Below are 14,664 nucleotides of genomic sequence, written 5' to 3' on the forward strand. Positions count from 1 at the left end.
TAATGTGTCCGCGTTTCTTACAATAGAAACAAACGAGTGAGAACACAGACTTATCAGAACTTAGCGCCGCTTTATCAACAGGCAGGGGGCGCTCAAAATTACGCTGAGAAGACCGAGTGCTGTTGGCTGAAGGAAACTTCGGTGCAACACTAAACACGTTCCTATGTGTGAGCACATATTCGTCAGCCAATGTCGCAGCAACAGAACATTTAGAAGCTTTTTGCTCATTAAGATAGATTACAACGCGTTCTGGTAAGCAGTTTTTAAATTCCTCTAAAATAATCAGTTCACGAAGCTCTTCAAAAGTAGTCACTTTCATGGAAGCACACCAACGATCAAACAGTGATTCTTTCTCCTGAACGAACTCAACGTAAGCCTCATCAGTTTTCCGTAAATTACGAAATTTCTGACGATAAGCCTCGGGGACTAGCTCATACACTCTGAGAATGGATGTCTTCACTTGCTCATAATTAAGAGAGTCTTCGACTGATAAAGAGGAAAAAACTTCCTGGGCTTTACCCACAAAAACACACTGTAACAACATGGGCCAAAAAGTCTTCGGCCATTTCATATTGACAGCGACGCGTTCAAAAAGAGCAAAAAATGTATCAACTTCTTGTTCTCGAAAAGGAGGAACAATACGAATATTACGACTCACGTCAAAATCAGAAGTGTCAGATAAACCCCTCTCACGAGCGTTTAACTCAATCTCTTTTAGACGGCACGCTTGCTCCATTTCGAGCTTTTTCAGTTCAAGTTCATGTCTCTCACTATCTCTAGTTCTCTCTCTCTCACGCTCCCACTCTTCTCTCTCTCTCAACAAAACTATATCGTGCTCTTTAGCTTGTAACTGCAATTTTTTAATCTGCACCGCAAGATCTTCAGAACTACCTTCAAATTCAACATCAGGATAATCCGTCATCTTTTCCTCATCACCAAAAACGCCTTGTTCATGCAATGAATCAACAAGCAGAATCTGAAGCTCCTGTTTAGTTGAAGTCTTACGAAAATTGACCTTAAAATAAGCAGCAATCTTCGTAAGATCTACTCTATTAATTTGAAACAGCTCAGCTTGCGTCGGTTACGCAATGAAGTTCGCTAATTCAAACATGATTAAAAATAACGTCTGGTTATTAGAAGGAAAAAATTTAACGAGCACTACACGAGAAAGTATACACACACCAATCGACTGTGATTCAACAAAGTTACTGAAGTTACTCAAGTAACAAATACAAAGTGTGAGCAGATCAAAAGATCAAACAAAGCCACACAAAATTCAATCCCGGACGAGTCCCCAAATATGTTACGGCCCTTTATCTAATTTGGCTCGTTAAAACACATGTAAGACAAGGACCGTACATATAAAGAATCACAGACGATTGGGTGAGGTTTCAAGGTGTATCGTTTCTTTTAATGAAACAAATGAGAGAGCGCACCAACAATAAACAATAAATCAAACTAATAGTACAGGTAGGGCAGCAAAAGGAAAACAGAAAACCTGACTATCTAACTCTGTAGGCGAGATCTTATCTGCTCCCGAAGAAAACAACAAACAGAGTGAGTCTTCCGGCCACTGCTTTCCTACGCTGTGTTAAATAAATAATAAAAGTGATCAAAGAAAATACCCACTACCTGACTTGAAAATAACAAATAACAACTCAGTCCATGATCTGGAACAGTCGAGGCGAAGATCGTGGACCACTCGCCATGAGGCAAGAAACCCCAGCTGTCACTGATCAAAAGGGTGGAGACAGCTAGAGCAGCGAGCGCCGCGAGAGCAGAGAGAACCGAGAGAGTGGGCCTCAATTCCGGACCGGCTTAAATACGGGGTTTCCCATGATGTCATTCATGACTGCACCTGCGATCTCAGATAGAACAATTAACATTCAGTAATTTAAAGCACCACCACATAACAGGCTGCCTTTCAGTGTCCTTTTCATCTTTCCTTCAGCTTTCTCCAACCATTCATCCCAGCGATTGCGCAAAATAGTGAACAAACAGAGAAAGCGGGTTGAGTAATACCCATAGACAGTAAAATAAATGGACACAGCGACCCTATTGGATTCAACGGAGACAATTGAAGTCAATTAGTATTAACTCAAACTGAGCTTGATGACGTAGATGTCACGTGAGCAACCTGTAAGTCTTCTAACCGCTGTGCCAAGAGAAATCTGAATCACCCACCAAATCTTGCAGACGTTGTTGAATAATTTTGTCCCGTTGCTTTTAGGGACTCTCTATGGGCTGCTCCCTTGACTTCATGCCTCCACGTCCCCCCGATAGCCTCATAGACAGTAAAACATTGCCTGCGAGCTTCTCCTGTCCATACGGTAATTTCTCTACTGTGCGACAGAGAGTCGCTGGTTATGATGCAATCGTTAGCCTATTTTTACAAAAACTGCTTCTACGGGGCCACAACATAAGATACATGGTAATGGGGCCTTTTATACATTTTCGTGTTTCTTTAGAAATAATGAATGGACAAATTAAGTCTTTAAATGCCTCAGATGTAAAGTTATTCGCTGTCAAAGTGACGCCAAAATGAATGGGAGTCAATGGAATGCTAACAGCAAGTGGGGGTCCGCTAATCAATGGCGGCGCCCAGGGGTGCTTCAATAAGATATGAAACCCTCCCCCCCTGGTAATACCAAGTTGTCGCTGTGGTGGGCGGAGGGTACATTACAGATTATTTAAAATATGATACTGTGACGAGTGGGGCGGGGCCAAGAGCCGTGGGAACGGGGCAAGGCTGGTGGAGTGATTGGAAATGAGCGACACCTGCGCCAGTCACCGGTCTTGCGTCCCACGGAGGAGACTGGAAGGATACAAAAGAGGAGCGATGACAGTGAAGGACGTGAGAGGACCGGGCCTAGATTTATTTTATGTTTTGGGTTTGTTTGTGCGCGGCAGTCGTCCGTGAGGGGCTGTCGCGCTGTTTTGTCTTTATTTTATTATTAAAGTCATTTTGATTGTCTGCCGGTTCCCGCCTCCTTCTACCCACGAAAGAACATTGTTAAAGATACTATCTTTCTCGCTGGCAAATTAAATTAATAAATAAAATGAACAAAAGTATTCATTCGGAATATTTCATATTTATTTTAATCTGAATGATGTGATGATATTGGGGGGGGGGGGGTTATATTAGCTGGATCTGAGATTTTTGAGGGGGTCATTATTTATCGTATATCTTTATTTAGTAATGAACTTTGTGATAACACACACACACACACACACACACACACACACATATATATATATATATATATATATATATATATATATAAAACATTAAATAAATTATTAAATAATGAACATTTATTAATAACACATTTATTTTTTTAGCAATTAAATTTGTTTAAAGACATGTCCATGTCCAAGAAAAAAACATTTTAAATATATTAAATTAATATATAAACAAAATTCACAAAATAAAATACTTGGAAATCTCTGTCTGTAATATATTAATATTATCATTATTATTATTATTTTTAAAGCATTAAGGCACCCGAGATGTTATGTTGTGAATACAGTTGTGTGTGGTGTTATTACTATACTGCAGCACAGTTTCTGCTGCTTATTGTTTTATTGCAGGAACTCACTTCACATCTCCTGCATTAATCACTGCTCGCCGAGAGGCTCTTCATCAGCATGTGAACTGGGTAATAATCACTTAACCAGATTAACCAAATCCTGTCCTTTTTAGAAAGTATAGCAGGACCTGATGAAGGAAGGCCCACGCATGACAAAAAAAAAATCTTCATTTACAAAAACACAGACCTAGAAACAGATCTGAACCCGAGGGAGGAGGGGACTGAGGAAAAGGACACTAAACCCCTGTTCAAGTCTGAACAATGACAGAAAAAAATGTTCACAGTGCTTGATTAAAATGTCAGACACCGGCTTTCTCTATTCAATTTGATATTTATTCAGTGTGTTTGTCCTGTTGCAGTGCTGTAAGCTGTTAAAGCTTCAGGTAAAGGTGTGTGTTACGTAACAGAGCATGCTGGGATTGCGGGGGCAGTGAATCTCAGACACTCATTTAACACACAAACCCCAGTGTGACTTCATGACTTACACACAAACAATCACATCTAATCAGGATTTAAACCAGCTGTAATTACAATATAGATCATCTACTGTATACGATCACCAGAAGAATTCAGTCTGTTTGTGTAGAAATAACATCTGAACTGAATCTGCTAAATCAGTTCTATTTTACATAGTAAGATTGATAATACTATTATTATAAATTATATATTTTTTATACATTTACAAATATATTATTACTGTTATTATGACAACAGCAATTACAATGGCAAATAATATCAATAACAAATAATAATAATCATAATAATCATAATTTAATATTTAATATTAATAATTTGGCATTAGCATTTGGTATGAATATATTATCATTTTTATATTATTATATTTATTTTGTTAATATTATTATGATAAATGTATATTTTTAAGAATTATATTGTATTATTATTATTATTGTTGTTGTTGTATATTTTTTATTTAAAAGGTTATTATTATTATTATTATTATCATTATCATTAATTAATTATAAAACAAACAAATTATAATTATTGACACACACACACACACACACACACAAACACACAAACACAAACACACACACACACACACACACACACACACACACACACACACACACACACACACACACACACACAACACACACACACACACACACACACACACACACACACACACACACACATATATATACGTAGCGAATTCAACCACAGTATATGAAACCATACAGGTGATACAGCATCCATCTAAGCAAACTACAATCAGCTAAATAAAGACAAGGCCCAAAGTCAAAACCAGTTTATCTGTAAAAACAAATAAGATAAGATTATCTTACAGTTTTTTACAATCACTTTGCTACTATTTTCAGAAGCTTGATGTCATTTTTCACAACTCTAGACACAAAACTCAAAACGGTTATCACTTGTAACACGGGTTGTCTAATGTTCAAAACATTGCCTTACGCGTTCACATCTTTAAAGAAATCTTGCACTTGCACAACCATTGGTTCAAAACACAACTTTACTGTGAAATACCATAGAAACATAACTATAGATCACCCACACACAAGCAAACGATAGTTTCACTGTGTCATTGTTCGTACAATCATTAAATTGTGATACGGGTGATACAGGTTTGATTATGGTACTACATGTTCAGTAAATACATCTCTGTAAAAGTACTGCAGTAGTAGAGAGAATACTAGAGACACGGTGGAATCATTGAACAAAGTTTGTAATATATTGATGCAAAACACTACAGTACTGTACAATTACAACATAGGTTTATTTGAATCAAAGCAAAAATAATTATCTATGAAATAGAAAAGAAAAGACAGTACTGTAAAACATCAAATGCATTGTTCCTCAACTTGCTTGTATTGTAAGAAACAAAACAGGAGTGATTACTGTACTTCTACATTGTCATCAACTCTGTGTTGTGGATTTGGCCACAGGTTCTCATCTACATCACAATGGATGTTTTCATTAGCCAAACATCTTGGAAAAACCTTCGGGCATGGCGAATCCAAGCCTGACACTGGTCTGCTGTGATGTCATTGCAGGCTGTTGCTGCCGCTGTCTTGGTCCGTGGCCTTGTCCTCTACCACGTTCCCCCACACCTCTCAAACGAGGCCCACGACCACCTCTCAGAAGTGGTGCCTGTCCTCTGCCATTCCTTTGACCAACACGTCTTCCTCCCACCACTGCTTGACCTCCATTGTGACCTGGATCACCTGCTGGCTCCATGTTACGTATCACCATGCTCTTGTAATTGGATCCCAATCAACTCTTCACTATATACTCATTCCACAATGCATCTATACAGTGCGGTACTGTCAATACTGTAAATAGTCTGAAAAGGTGGTACAGCATTTGGGGCCATAGACACAGTGTCTGATGAAGCATTATGATACAGTTTTTTACAATCACTTTGTTACTATTTTCAGAACCTTGATGTCATTTTTCACAACTCTAGACACAAAACTCACAACCAATGATCAAAATGCACATTTTTCAAAACTCTAACCCTTTTCTCAATTGCTTGGATACCATTCACATAAAACTTAGATAATTTGTTCATTCAACAAAAATCACCTGTTCAATATGACACAACTTAACATCAAAGTGCTACTATTTTAAGGCAATCCACACATTACATTTCAAATGAGTGTCTATTCATTTCCTTACAATGATCTAACTATCAATTGATACAACTGCTCAAAATGATAAGTAACTGTTGCATTACTCTTAATGCATAGTTGTATGGAAACAGACAAACAATCTTCCATGTTTACTGTAAATCATGAACGTTTCAAGATAACGAGATTCATTGTCACCAATTAGTGCAGAGCATGAACCAATTAGACTACAATATCCATGGATGTAGCCTAATATTTTATCATAATGCTTCATCAGACACTGTGTCTATGGCCCCAAATACTGTACCACCTTTTCAGAATATTTACAGTATTGACAGTACTTTTGTGACCAGGCCAAATAGTGGAGGCAGAGGCAAAATTCTAACTGACCAACAAGAGCAGGCTGTGGTCGATTTGGTTCGGGCCAGAAATGATATTCGCCTTACAGAAATTCACCAGCATATCTTGGACAATGAAGACATGTTCAACAATGTGGGATCCATAAGTTTGCCGACTATTGCACGCATACTGAAAAGGCACCAGGTATCTATAAAACAACTATATTGTGTGCCTTTTGAAAGAAATGCAGACAGAGTGAAGCAAATGAGGACGGAGTATGTTCAGGTAAGTTCAGTTTCAAGATGGCTGTTGTAAAAACATTCCCAAAAACTCTACATTGTACAGTAACCTCTAAATCTCTTTCTAAAATGTACTTTTAGAGGGTGATGGAGCTGGATGCTGATGCTGACCATCACAAGTTCATATATTTGGATGAGGCAGGTTTTAATCTGGTCAAGATAAGGAGGAGAGGTCAGAAGTTCATTGGCCAGCGGGAAACCAGACAAGTACCTGGACAACGTGCGGCTAACATTACCATGTGTGCAGCTATATCAGAAGATGGTGTGGTGGGTTTCAATTTCATAGCTAATTATTTTTGCTTTGATTCAAATAAACCTATGTTGTAATTGTACAGTACTGTAGTGTTTTGCATCAATATATTACAAACTTTGTTCAATGATTCCACTGTGTCTGTAGTATTCTCTCTACTACTGCAGTACTTTTACTGAGATGTATTTACTGTACATGTAGTACCATAATCAAACCTGTATCACCTATTTTGTTCTACAATATTTAATGATTGTACGAACAATGACACAGTGAAACTATCGGTTGCTTGTGTGTGGGTGATCTATAGTTATGTTTCTATGGTATTTCACAGTAAAGTTGTGTTTTGAACCAATGATTGTGCAAGTGCAAGATTTCTTTAAAGATGTGAACGCGTAAGGCAATGTTTTGAACATTAGACAGCCTGTGTTACAAGTGATAACCGTTTTGAGTTTTGTGTCTAGAGTTGTGAAAAATGACATCAAGCTTCTGAAAATAGTAGCAAAGTGACTGTAAAAAACTGTAAAATATTAGGCTACATCCATGGATATTGTAGTCTAATTGGTTCATGCTCTGCACTAATTGGTGACAATGAATCTCGTTATCTTGAAACGTTCATGATTTATAGTAAACATGGAAGATTGTTTCTGTGTTTCCATACTAAGAGTAATGCAACAGTTACTTATCATTTTGAGCAGTTGTATCAATTGATAGTTAGATCATTGTAAGGAAATGAATAGACACTCATTTGAAATGTAATGTGTGGATTGCCTTAAAATAGTAGCACTTTGATGTTAAGTTGTGTCATATCGAACAGGTGATTTTTGTTGAATGAACAAATGATCTAAGTTTTATGTGTATTGTATCCAAGCAATTGAGAAAACGGTTAGAGTTTTGAAAAAAATTGCATTTTGATCATTGGTTTTGAGTTTTGTGTCTAGAGTTGTGAAAAATGACATCAAGGTTCTGAAAATAGTAGCAAAGTGATTGTAAAAAACTGTATCTACATACAGTATGTATTAACAGGAGCGAGGTTTCTCCAGCAGAGGGAGACAGTGAGTTACTGATAATGATGGATGAGCTTTAATTCAGTCTCTCCTACAGTCACCTGAACATAGACTGTGTTCAAAATGCATACTAATACTAATACTGTTGATTTCTATATATTTACAGTATATATACACTGTGCACACAGCATGCAGATGTTGTGTATGCATGGATGATGCACCTTCTGTTTCCAGTGTAATGAATGAACCAGAAGTGAATCTGAATGGACTGAAAATGTACATATAAAAATGCTAAACAACATTTTAATTCCACATTTAACAACATGTTTAAGTTATGCATAAATAAATAAAAAATGCTTTCCTTTGTATATTCCTGGATAAATGTCTGCTCATTAAGATGTCTAATTGAGTTTGTACTGGACTCCAGCAGCAGTGTGTGTGTGTGTGTGTGTGTGTATTTAATCTTGATGCAATGGCAGCAGTGAATCAGCGCAGCGGGAATAACAAGCACAGACTAAACCCATGTTTGAGAGGAGATTGTCTACTGGAGGAGAGGACGAAATCACACAACGTAAAGATTCATTAAAGTGATTTATTGAGCTGAGAACTGCTGTGTAAGATCAGATTACACACACCACAGAACAGGACTGTGTTCAAGAACAACCTTTAGACCAGTTTTGACTTTTGATTTCATTTCTTATGCACTAGTTGTGATGATTTGTAAATCCTTTCCGTGTAAAGCACTTTCAGTTACCATTGTATATGAAATATGCTAAATAAATAAACTAGCCTTGCCAAGTTATTTAATAAGGACACACCTAGAACAAGAATGAATCAGTGAACCAAAATTATTATTATAGTCAACTTAAAACTAAAACAAAAAAAAAAAAAACATTGAAAAAAACACTTAAAAAAAAAATTATATTTATTTTTTTTTCCTAATCATTTTTATTTCTGTTTTAGTTTTCTTTATTTTAGTACTGTAGGCTACATCAAGATAAACTAAAGGAAAATAAGAAATGTTGCCTCTGCAAATAGCTGAATTAAAATAAGTAAGATTATAGATATAGGTTTGTTATATCTAAAAAAAAACTACATTAAAAATATTACTAAAAACTGTTATGTTATGACACTGCAGTGAACACACACACAAAGACCAGTATGTTTGAGAACAAATCCTGGGGAACGAATGCCACAGTTTTAACTATTAAACTACATTCAATTATTGGTTTTGATAAAGTGGTTTGCCACACGACAAGAGAAAATGTCAATGTTTGTCTGAACATGAAGCATGTTGCATGCATGGCTAACACTGAAGTACATCATGTGACCAAAATATGAACAATGATCCTTGAGCAGAAGCAGGCCTGTTAAACACTCAAACCCTTACAGTGCAGCGAGATATCAGTGTCTTATTATTAGCTCAGGCGCTACATTTATCAGGCTGCTCTCTGGTTTAAATGCTCATAAACACTACATGTTTGACCATTGCTTTCTCAGACTTCTAGATTGAGCTGAAGCTGAGAGAGTGAAAGAGTGAAAGTGTGTGTCGGACGATGTGTGTCTCAGCGGCAGGGAAACACACACAGACTCTTATCAGACGCAGCACATGGAGGACAGATTCAGCTTGACAGGAAACAGGAAGCACAGGGTTCTGAACGACCGGTGAGCAACGTGCTCAACAACTCTGGAAAAAACTCTCATCTTCTGACGATTTCATTTAAAAACTCAAGGTTTCACTTTTTGATTGCCAGCATTGAAGAATCCGCTCACCCAGAAATTTACTCATGTGTATGAAGGGTTATTAAAGGAAATAATGTTTAAATATAATAAATAATAATATTAGATAGAAAACTTAAACATGTTTCAGTTAGATGCCAAAGCAATATTTCTCATTTTTGTTCATTTTTTGGGAAAAATACATAAATAAATTAACCTAAATAGAAGTAAAATGACAAGTGTGTTTGCTCAAAAACAAGAAATAAATTGCAATACCTTTCACTTAATATCTTCATTAACTTTGTATCAAGTAAAAAAAAAAAAAAAATTATATATATTTATATATATATATATATATATATATATATATTCATAAATAAATATATCTAAAACTCGAATAAAAATAAATTAACCTAAATAGAAGTGTTATTTTCAGAAAAAAATATCAAAACGTGAGTGTTTGCTTAAAAAACAGAACAAAATCTGCACTTACTCACATAATTTTGATATTTCTTCCACTTAATATCTTCATTAACTTTGCATCTGAAGTCAAAAAAAAAAAAAAAAAAAAAAAAAGTGAAATATGGCTGAATGCATTCATGCATTCAGAATTTTCTGTTTTTCACAGGTGTTTTTCCTGTATTCTGTATTATGAGTTGCATTTTGTTGAAGGAAATGTCTGTAAACTTAATAGGTAATGTCCTGGCAAAAAAATGCCTGGTTTTCTTCCTGTTTTTCTGCTGGTTATTATTCTGACAGCATTTATTTATGAACTTCTGAGCCAGAAAACAGGACAAAAATACTTAGTAGGAAGTCATTATTTTCACAAAAAAAAAAAAAAAAAAAGTATCATAACAATCCATGAGGCTCATATTCCAATTCATGATAAAATATAATTTCAAAATGCTTTGGATGAGTTTGAAAATGCAGAAATCTGACAGTTTTTCACGAATAACCTTTTTTTTATTTTATTTTTAAATCCCCCTTTGCGGTCTACGTGACTATGTGAGTGAAGAAATAAAGAGATTCTGGGTGAACGATTGCTTTAAGTGATGTGTGAGGAACAATGTCTGATAATGTCCTATCAGAGATGATGAAATCCCAAACAAACGCTGGTTTATCTGATGATAATGAAGCACAGTGAAGTGGATTGTGTGGCGTCTGGGTTTGTTCTCACGTAACAGACGCTGAAGTTGTGTGAAGTGAACATTTCCCACATCTGGATGGAGTTACAGAGACAGAGGCGAGGCCAGCGGATCGTGACGTCATGAGAAGCCCTGCTTCCAAAAGACATCCTAGAAGGATAAGTCTATGCGATCTTGCTAATATAACGCACAGCTCACAGATAACGAGAGAAACGAACAGCTGAGAACGAACTTAAGCCTTCATCTGATGAACAACACTGTCTTTGTCACATTAGTTCAGGTTCAAGTTGATCCAGAACATATATAAGTCTGATATTCTGTAACTTTTGCACTGTTTTGCATAGATGTCAGTGATAAGAACTGCTTTGCATTATTCACATGCATGGGAAAAGGACAGATGAATTATGAAATCATATGAAATCATTTTTTACATTAATTATTGCGGAAGATATATTTGCCTGGATATTAGCTGTGAGGGCTTCTTTACATTATTTACACATGTAAAAATATAATTTTTCACAGTTTCCGAACAACCAGAACAAACAGAATTTAGAGTCTGAATAATATTTGTTTTACTGTTTTGAGTCTTTTATTTTGAACTTTTATAAACATGGAGCGGTTTTGGCGCAGACAAATGAGAAAAATCTTAATTTTCAATCAATTTATTATGACTTTTTAAAACACTTTCTGTTTCTTTTCCAGCAAAAATAACTATGTTATGAACTACACAGTGTACAAAAATATTTAATATATTTTAAAAATGGCATAATCTAATAATTAATTACTTCACCAAATATTTACGCTGGGATATAAGATTTCTTAGCCATTGTAAAGCAATATGACAAACAGTTACACTTCCATATTTAATCTGATTCTGTCTGACACACACAATCTCTCCAGAGAGCAAACTCAGGACACACTCAGCTTGACCGGTCTTTGTCACGGTTTCGTAACCCACCGGTGACACACACATTTGAAGCCTCATCACACACACTATGCATGAGAGCTGACCTTTAGAAATGAGTTCATCTGACTATCAACCACTTCACATGCATGCTGAAATTCACTGGTTTCCACGCACACTTTCAAAATCCTCCCTGTGCATTAAACAACCACTGTCTTTACTCCCTTACAGACAAAACCGGATTAAAATAATGTGTGCTGTTAAAAGTCAATGCTGCTGACTGTAATGAATAAAGAGGTTTCCAAAGCAGGGTGGAATCATGATTCACCGCTCTGAAATCATCAGAAATTATATTTTAGAGCCACTAACGATGGTTATCATACGCACAAGCTGCTGCGCTGTTTAGGACGAGGACGTTTTTAATAATCATCTTGCTTTGCACTGTCGAATCAGCAGAAAACTGAAGACAAGTGTGAACCAACCTGCTAATATCAGTTTAATAAACATCTCACTTTGTGTAGTATAAACCCAAACAATGATGTTTAATAAAGCTTTACAGACAGTTGACCTGCTCTGCTTTATTCTTCGAGTAGATAAAACACACGCTGTGAGGTTTACAGTTACTCTGTTACTCAATCTCAGGTTGGCTTTGTCAAGGGTGGAGAGCTGGAATAACTGGATGCAGATGTTGTATCCTAGTAATATGTAATCAGGCAGAAACACAGGTTTCTTATCTCTAAGAAGCCTCTTGTGGCTATGGTTTGAAATCATCTCTGTGTGGACACCATGGGCCCTGACCTTCATCTGTAACATCCCAAAAGATACGCAGACAGAGAGCAGCTCCAGAGATTACGGTGAATGTGAAGGGTGGGGTCTTAAACTCCCACCGGCGGGAACCAACAGGAAGCAAGCAACAGGACAAATCAATAGCATTGACTGGAATCTGAGTCCATGTTCATCTCGCAGGAGAGTCAGAGACGAAAAACAGCCGTTGCACAACACTGAAAACTGCACGCTTACATAACCCTTAATATGCATTCAGTGTCTCTACTGAGGCTGTCAAATCTGAGCCATAATCGTGAGCCAGGGTTGAAATTAACAGGAGAAAAGAATCGTGTAATGAGGGCCAATTTCTGAAGATGAACTCCATGACCTGTGGTCAGTACAAACTGGAAAGAAATCAACGACGTAAAAGGACATGTTTTTCTCAAACAGAGGAACCATAATCTCAACCTACATGAATGGAAATATATTCAAAATCTGTAAAATACTGTAAATAACAAGTTTAAGATAATCCATGCCTGTTTTCAACAGTTTTTCACTAAATGAACATAAGATAAACAATTCAAGGATAAATAAAAATATATTATATAATGTATTATTTTATTACACTTTTTAAGTATGTTTAACTGCATATATGTGTCTTTTGTTGAAACATTTTAAAAAAAGTAAAAATTGTCAAAGAAAACACTTTAGAATCAGAGACTGGATTCACTGAAACTGATTCACATTAATGAATCTTACTACTTACTAACTCAAACACAAGCTACTTTAGCTACTTTAAAAACATAACATTATTATAAACATATCTATCCTAATGCCCCCAAGAATCAAAAAAAATAAGCCCAATGATAAAGCCTTCCAGAAAGATTAAAGGCAAAATAAAAAAGTGCATTAAAAGACTGCAATTAAGGGTGGACGATATGACCAAAATCTGATTTCACGATAACAATATATATGAAAATATAGCTATTTTTATTTTATTTTATTTTATTTTTGTTATTAAAAATAGGAACAAAGCAGCAAATTACAAACAGAAATTACAACAGAACAAATGTATATGCATTTAGTATTTTACCTGCAGTATGTTTTTAAAAACTATTACAGAAATTGAATTGAAATAACCACTCCATAGTCTTCAGTATATGAAACAAATATTAGTAAATTCTTATTAAAGATGCAAAAGTGATTTTGCACAATTGCTGTAGTATAATGAAATGATGAATGGATATTGCATCTTTTCTACTTGCTTAAATTACAGTGAATTCATCATGAAAATTCAATATGAAACAACACTAATTGACATTTCTACCCTACTGCCCTCAAAAGACAAAGATTTGTCTGATTATAAAATCTTTTAGAAAACGTATTAAAATATTGCAGCATTCATTTATTTTGCCAGGAAAACTAGTGAATTGTTCATGCATATTCAATATATCAACCTGCTTTAGTTAGCACAAGAACTATGCTGTTTAAATGTGCCAACGAGTGTAGAAGTAAGAGCTAATGTTTTTACTGCCATCATTTATGCAACAAATACATAAAGACTCCATTCAGCACTTTCTAGTGAAGGTGTGCACTAATTGAAGCATTAAATGACTAACATAAGGCTAATGAAACAACAAAAGATGTAAGAAATGTTCTCGAACATCACACAAGCTTGTCTTCAGGACATGCTTCTCGCACTCATGTGAAAAGAGGAAAAGAGAGGCGTGTTCTCTCAGCGCAGAGAGAGAGAGAGAGAGAGACTAACACACTCAGTGAACCTGAAGCAGCACGTTACACTGAATCCAGCCGAGCTGTTCGGATTCAGTCTGGAAAGTTCCCTGAGGGAACATCTCACCTAATGTTTCTTCATCTTCCTCCTGCAGGGTGTTGTTGTCATCCGAGTCTTCCTGAGAGGACTTTCTGCCATCATCCACGGGGACCACGGTGAAGTTGGTGGGCATTTTCTCACCATGTGAGGCGTCTGTGGTTCTCCTTATCTGTCTGGTTCACCCTCTGCCTCTCCTCCTCTGTGCTGGC

General features: G+C 36.2%; 1 protein-coding gene across 6 annotated transcripts in view; it reads right to left on the minus strand.

Annotated features, from left to right (window-relative positions):
* Positions 1 to 14,664, minus strand: part of LOC132124435 (solute carrier family 12 member 7-like) — a 68,403-nt gene that overhangs the window by 39,307 nt on the left and 14,432 nt on the right. For 2 of the 6 annotated variants that reach the window (XM_059535433.1, XM_059535429.1), the window contains exon 1: positions 14,483 to 14,646. The exons of the other annotated variants lie outside the window; for them this stretch is intronic. In XM_059535433.1, coding sequence (XP_059391416.1) covers positions 14,483 to 14,588 — 106 coding nt within the window. In that variant the 5' untranslated portion in view covers positions 14,589 to 14,646. Of the gene's footprint in view, positions 1 to 14,482; positions 14,647 to 14,664 lie in introns of those variants that run through there. 6 annotated transcript variants of the gene reach the window in all.

Source organism: Carassius carassius, chromosome 42 (assembly GCF_963082965.1).
Source record: "Carassius carassius chromosome 42, fCarCar2.1, whole genome shotgun sequence".
NCBI lineage: Eukaryota > Metazoa > Chordata > Actinopteri > Cypriniformes > Cyprinidae > Carassius > Carassius carassius.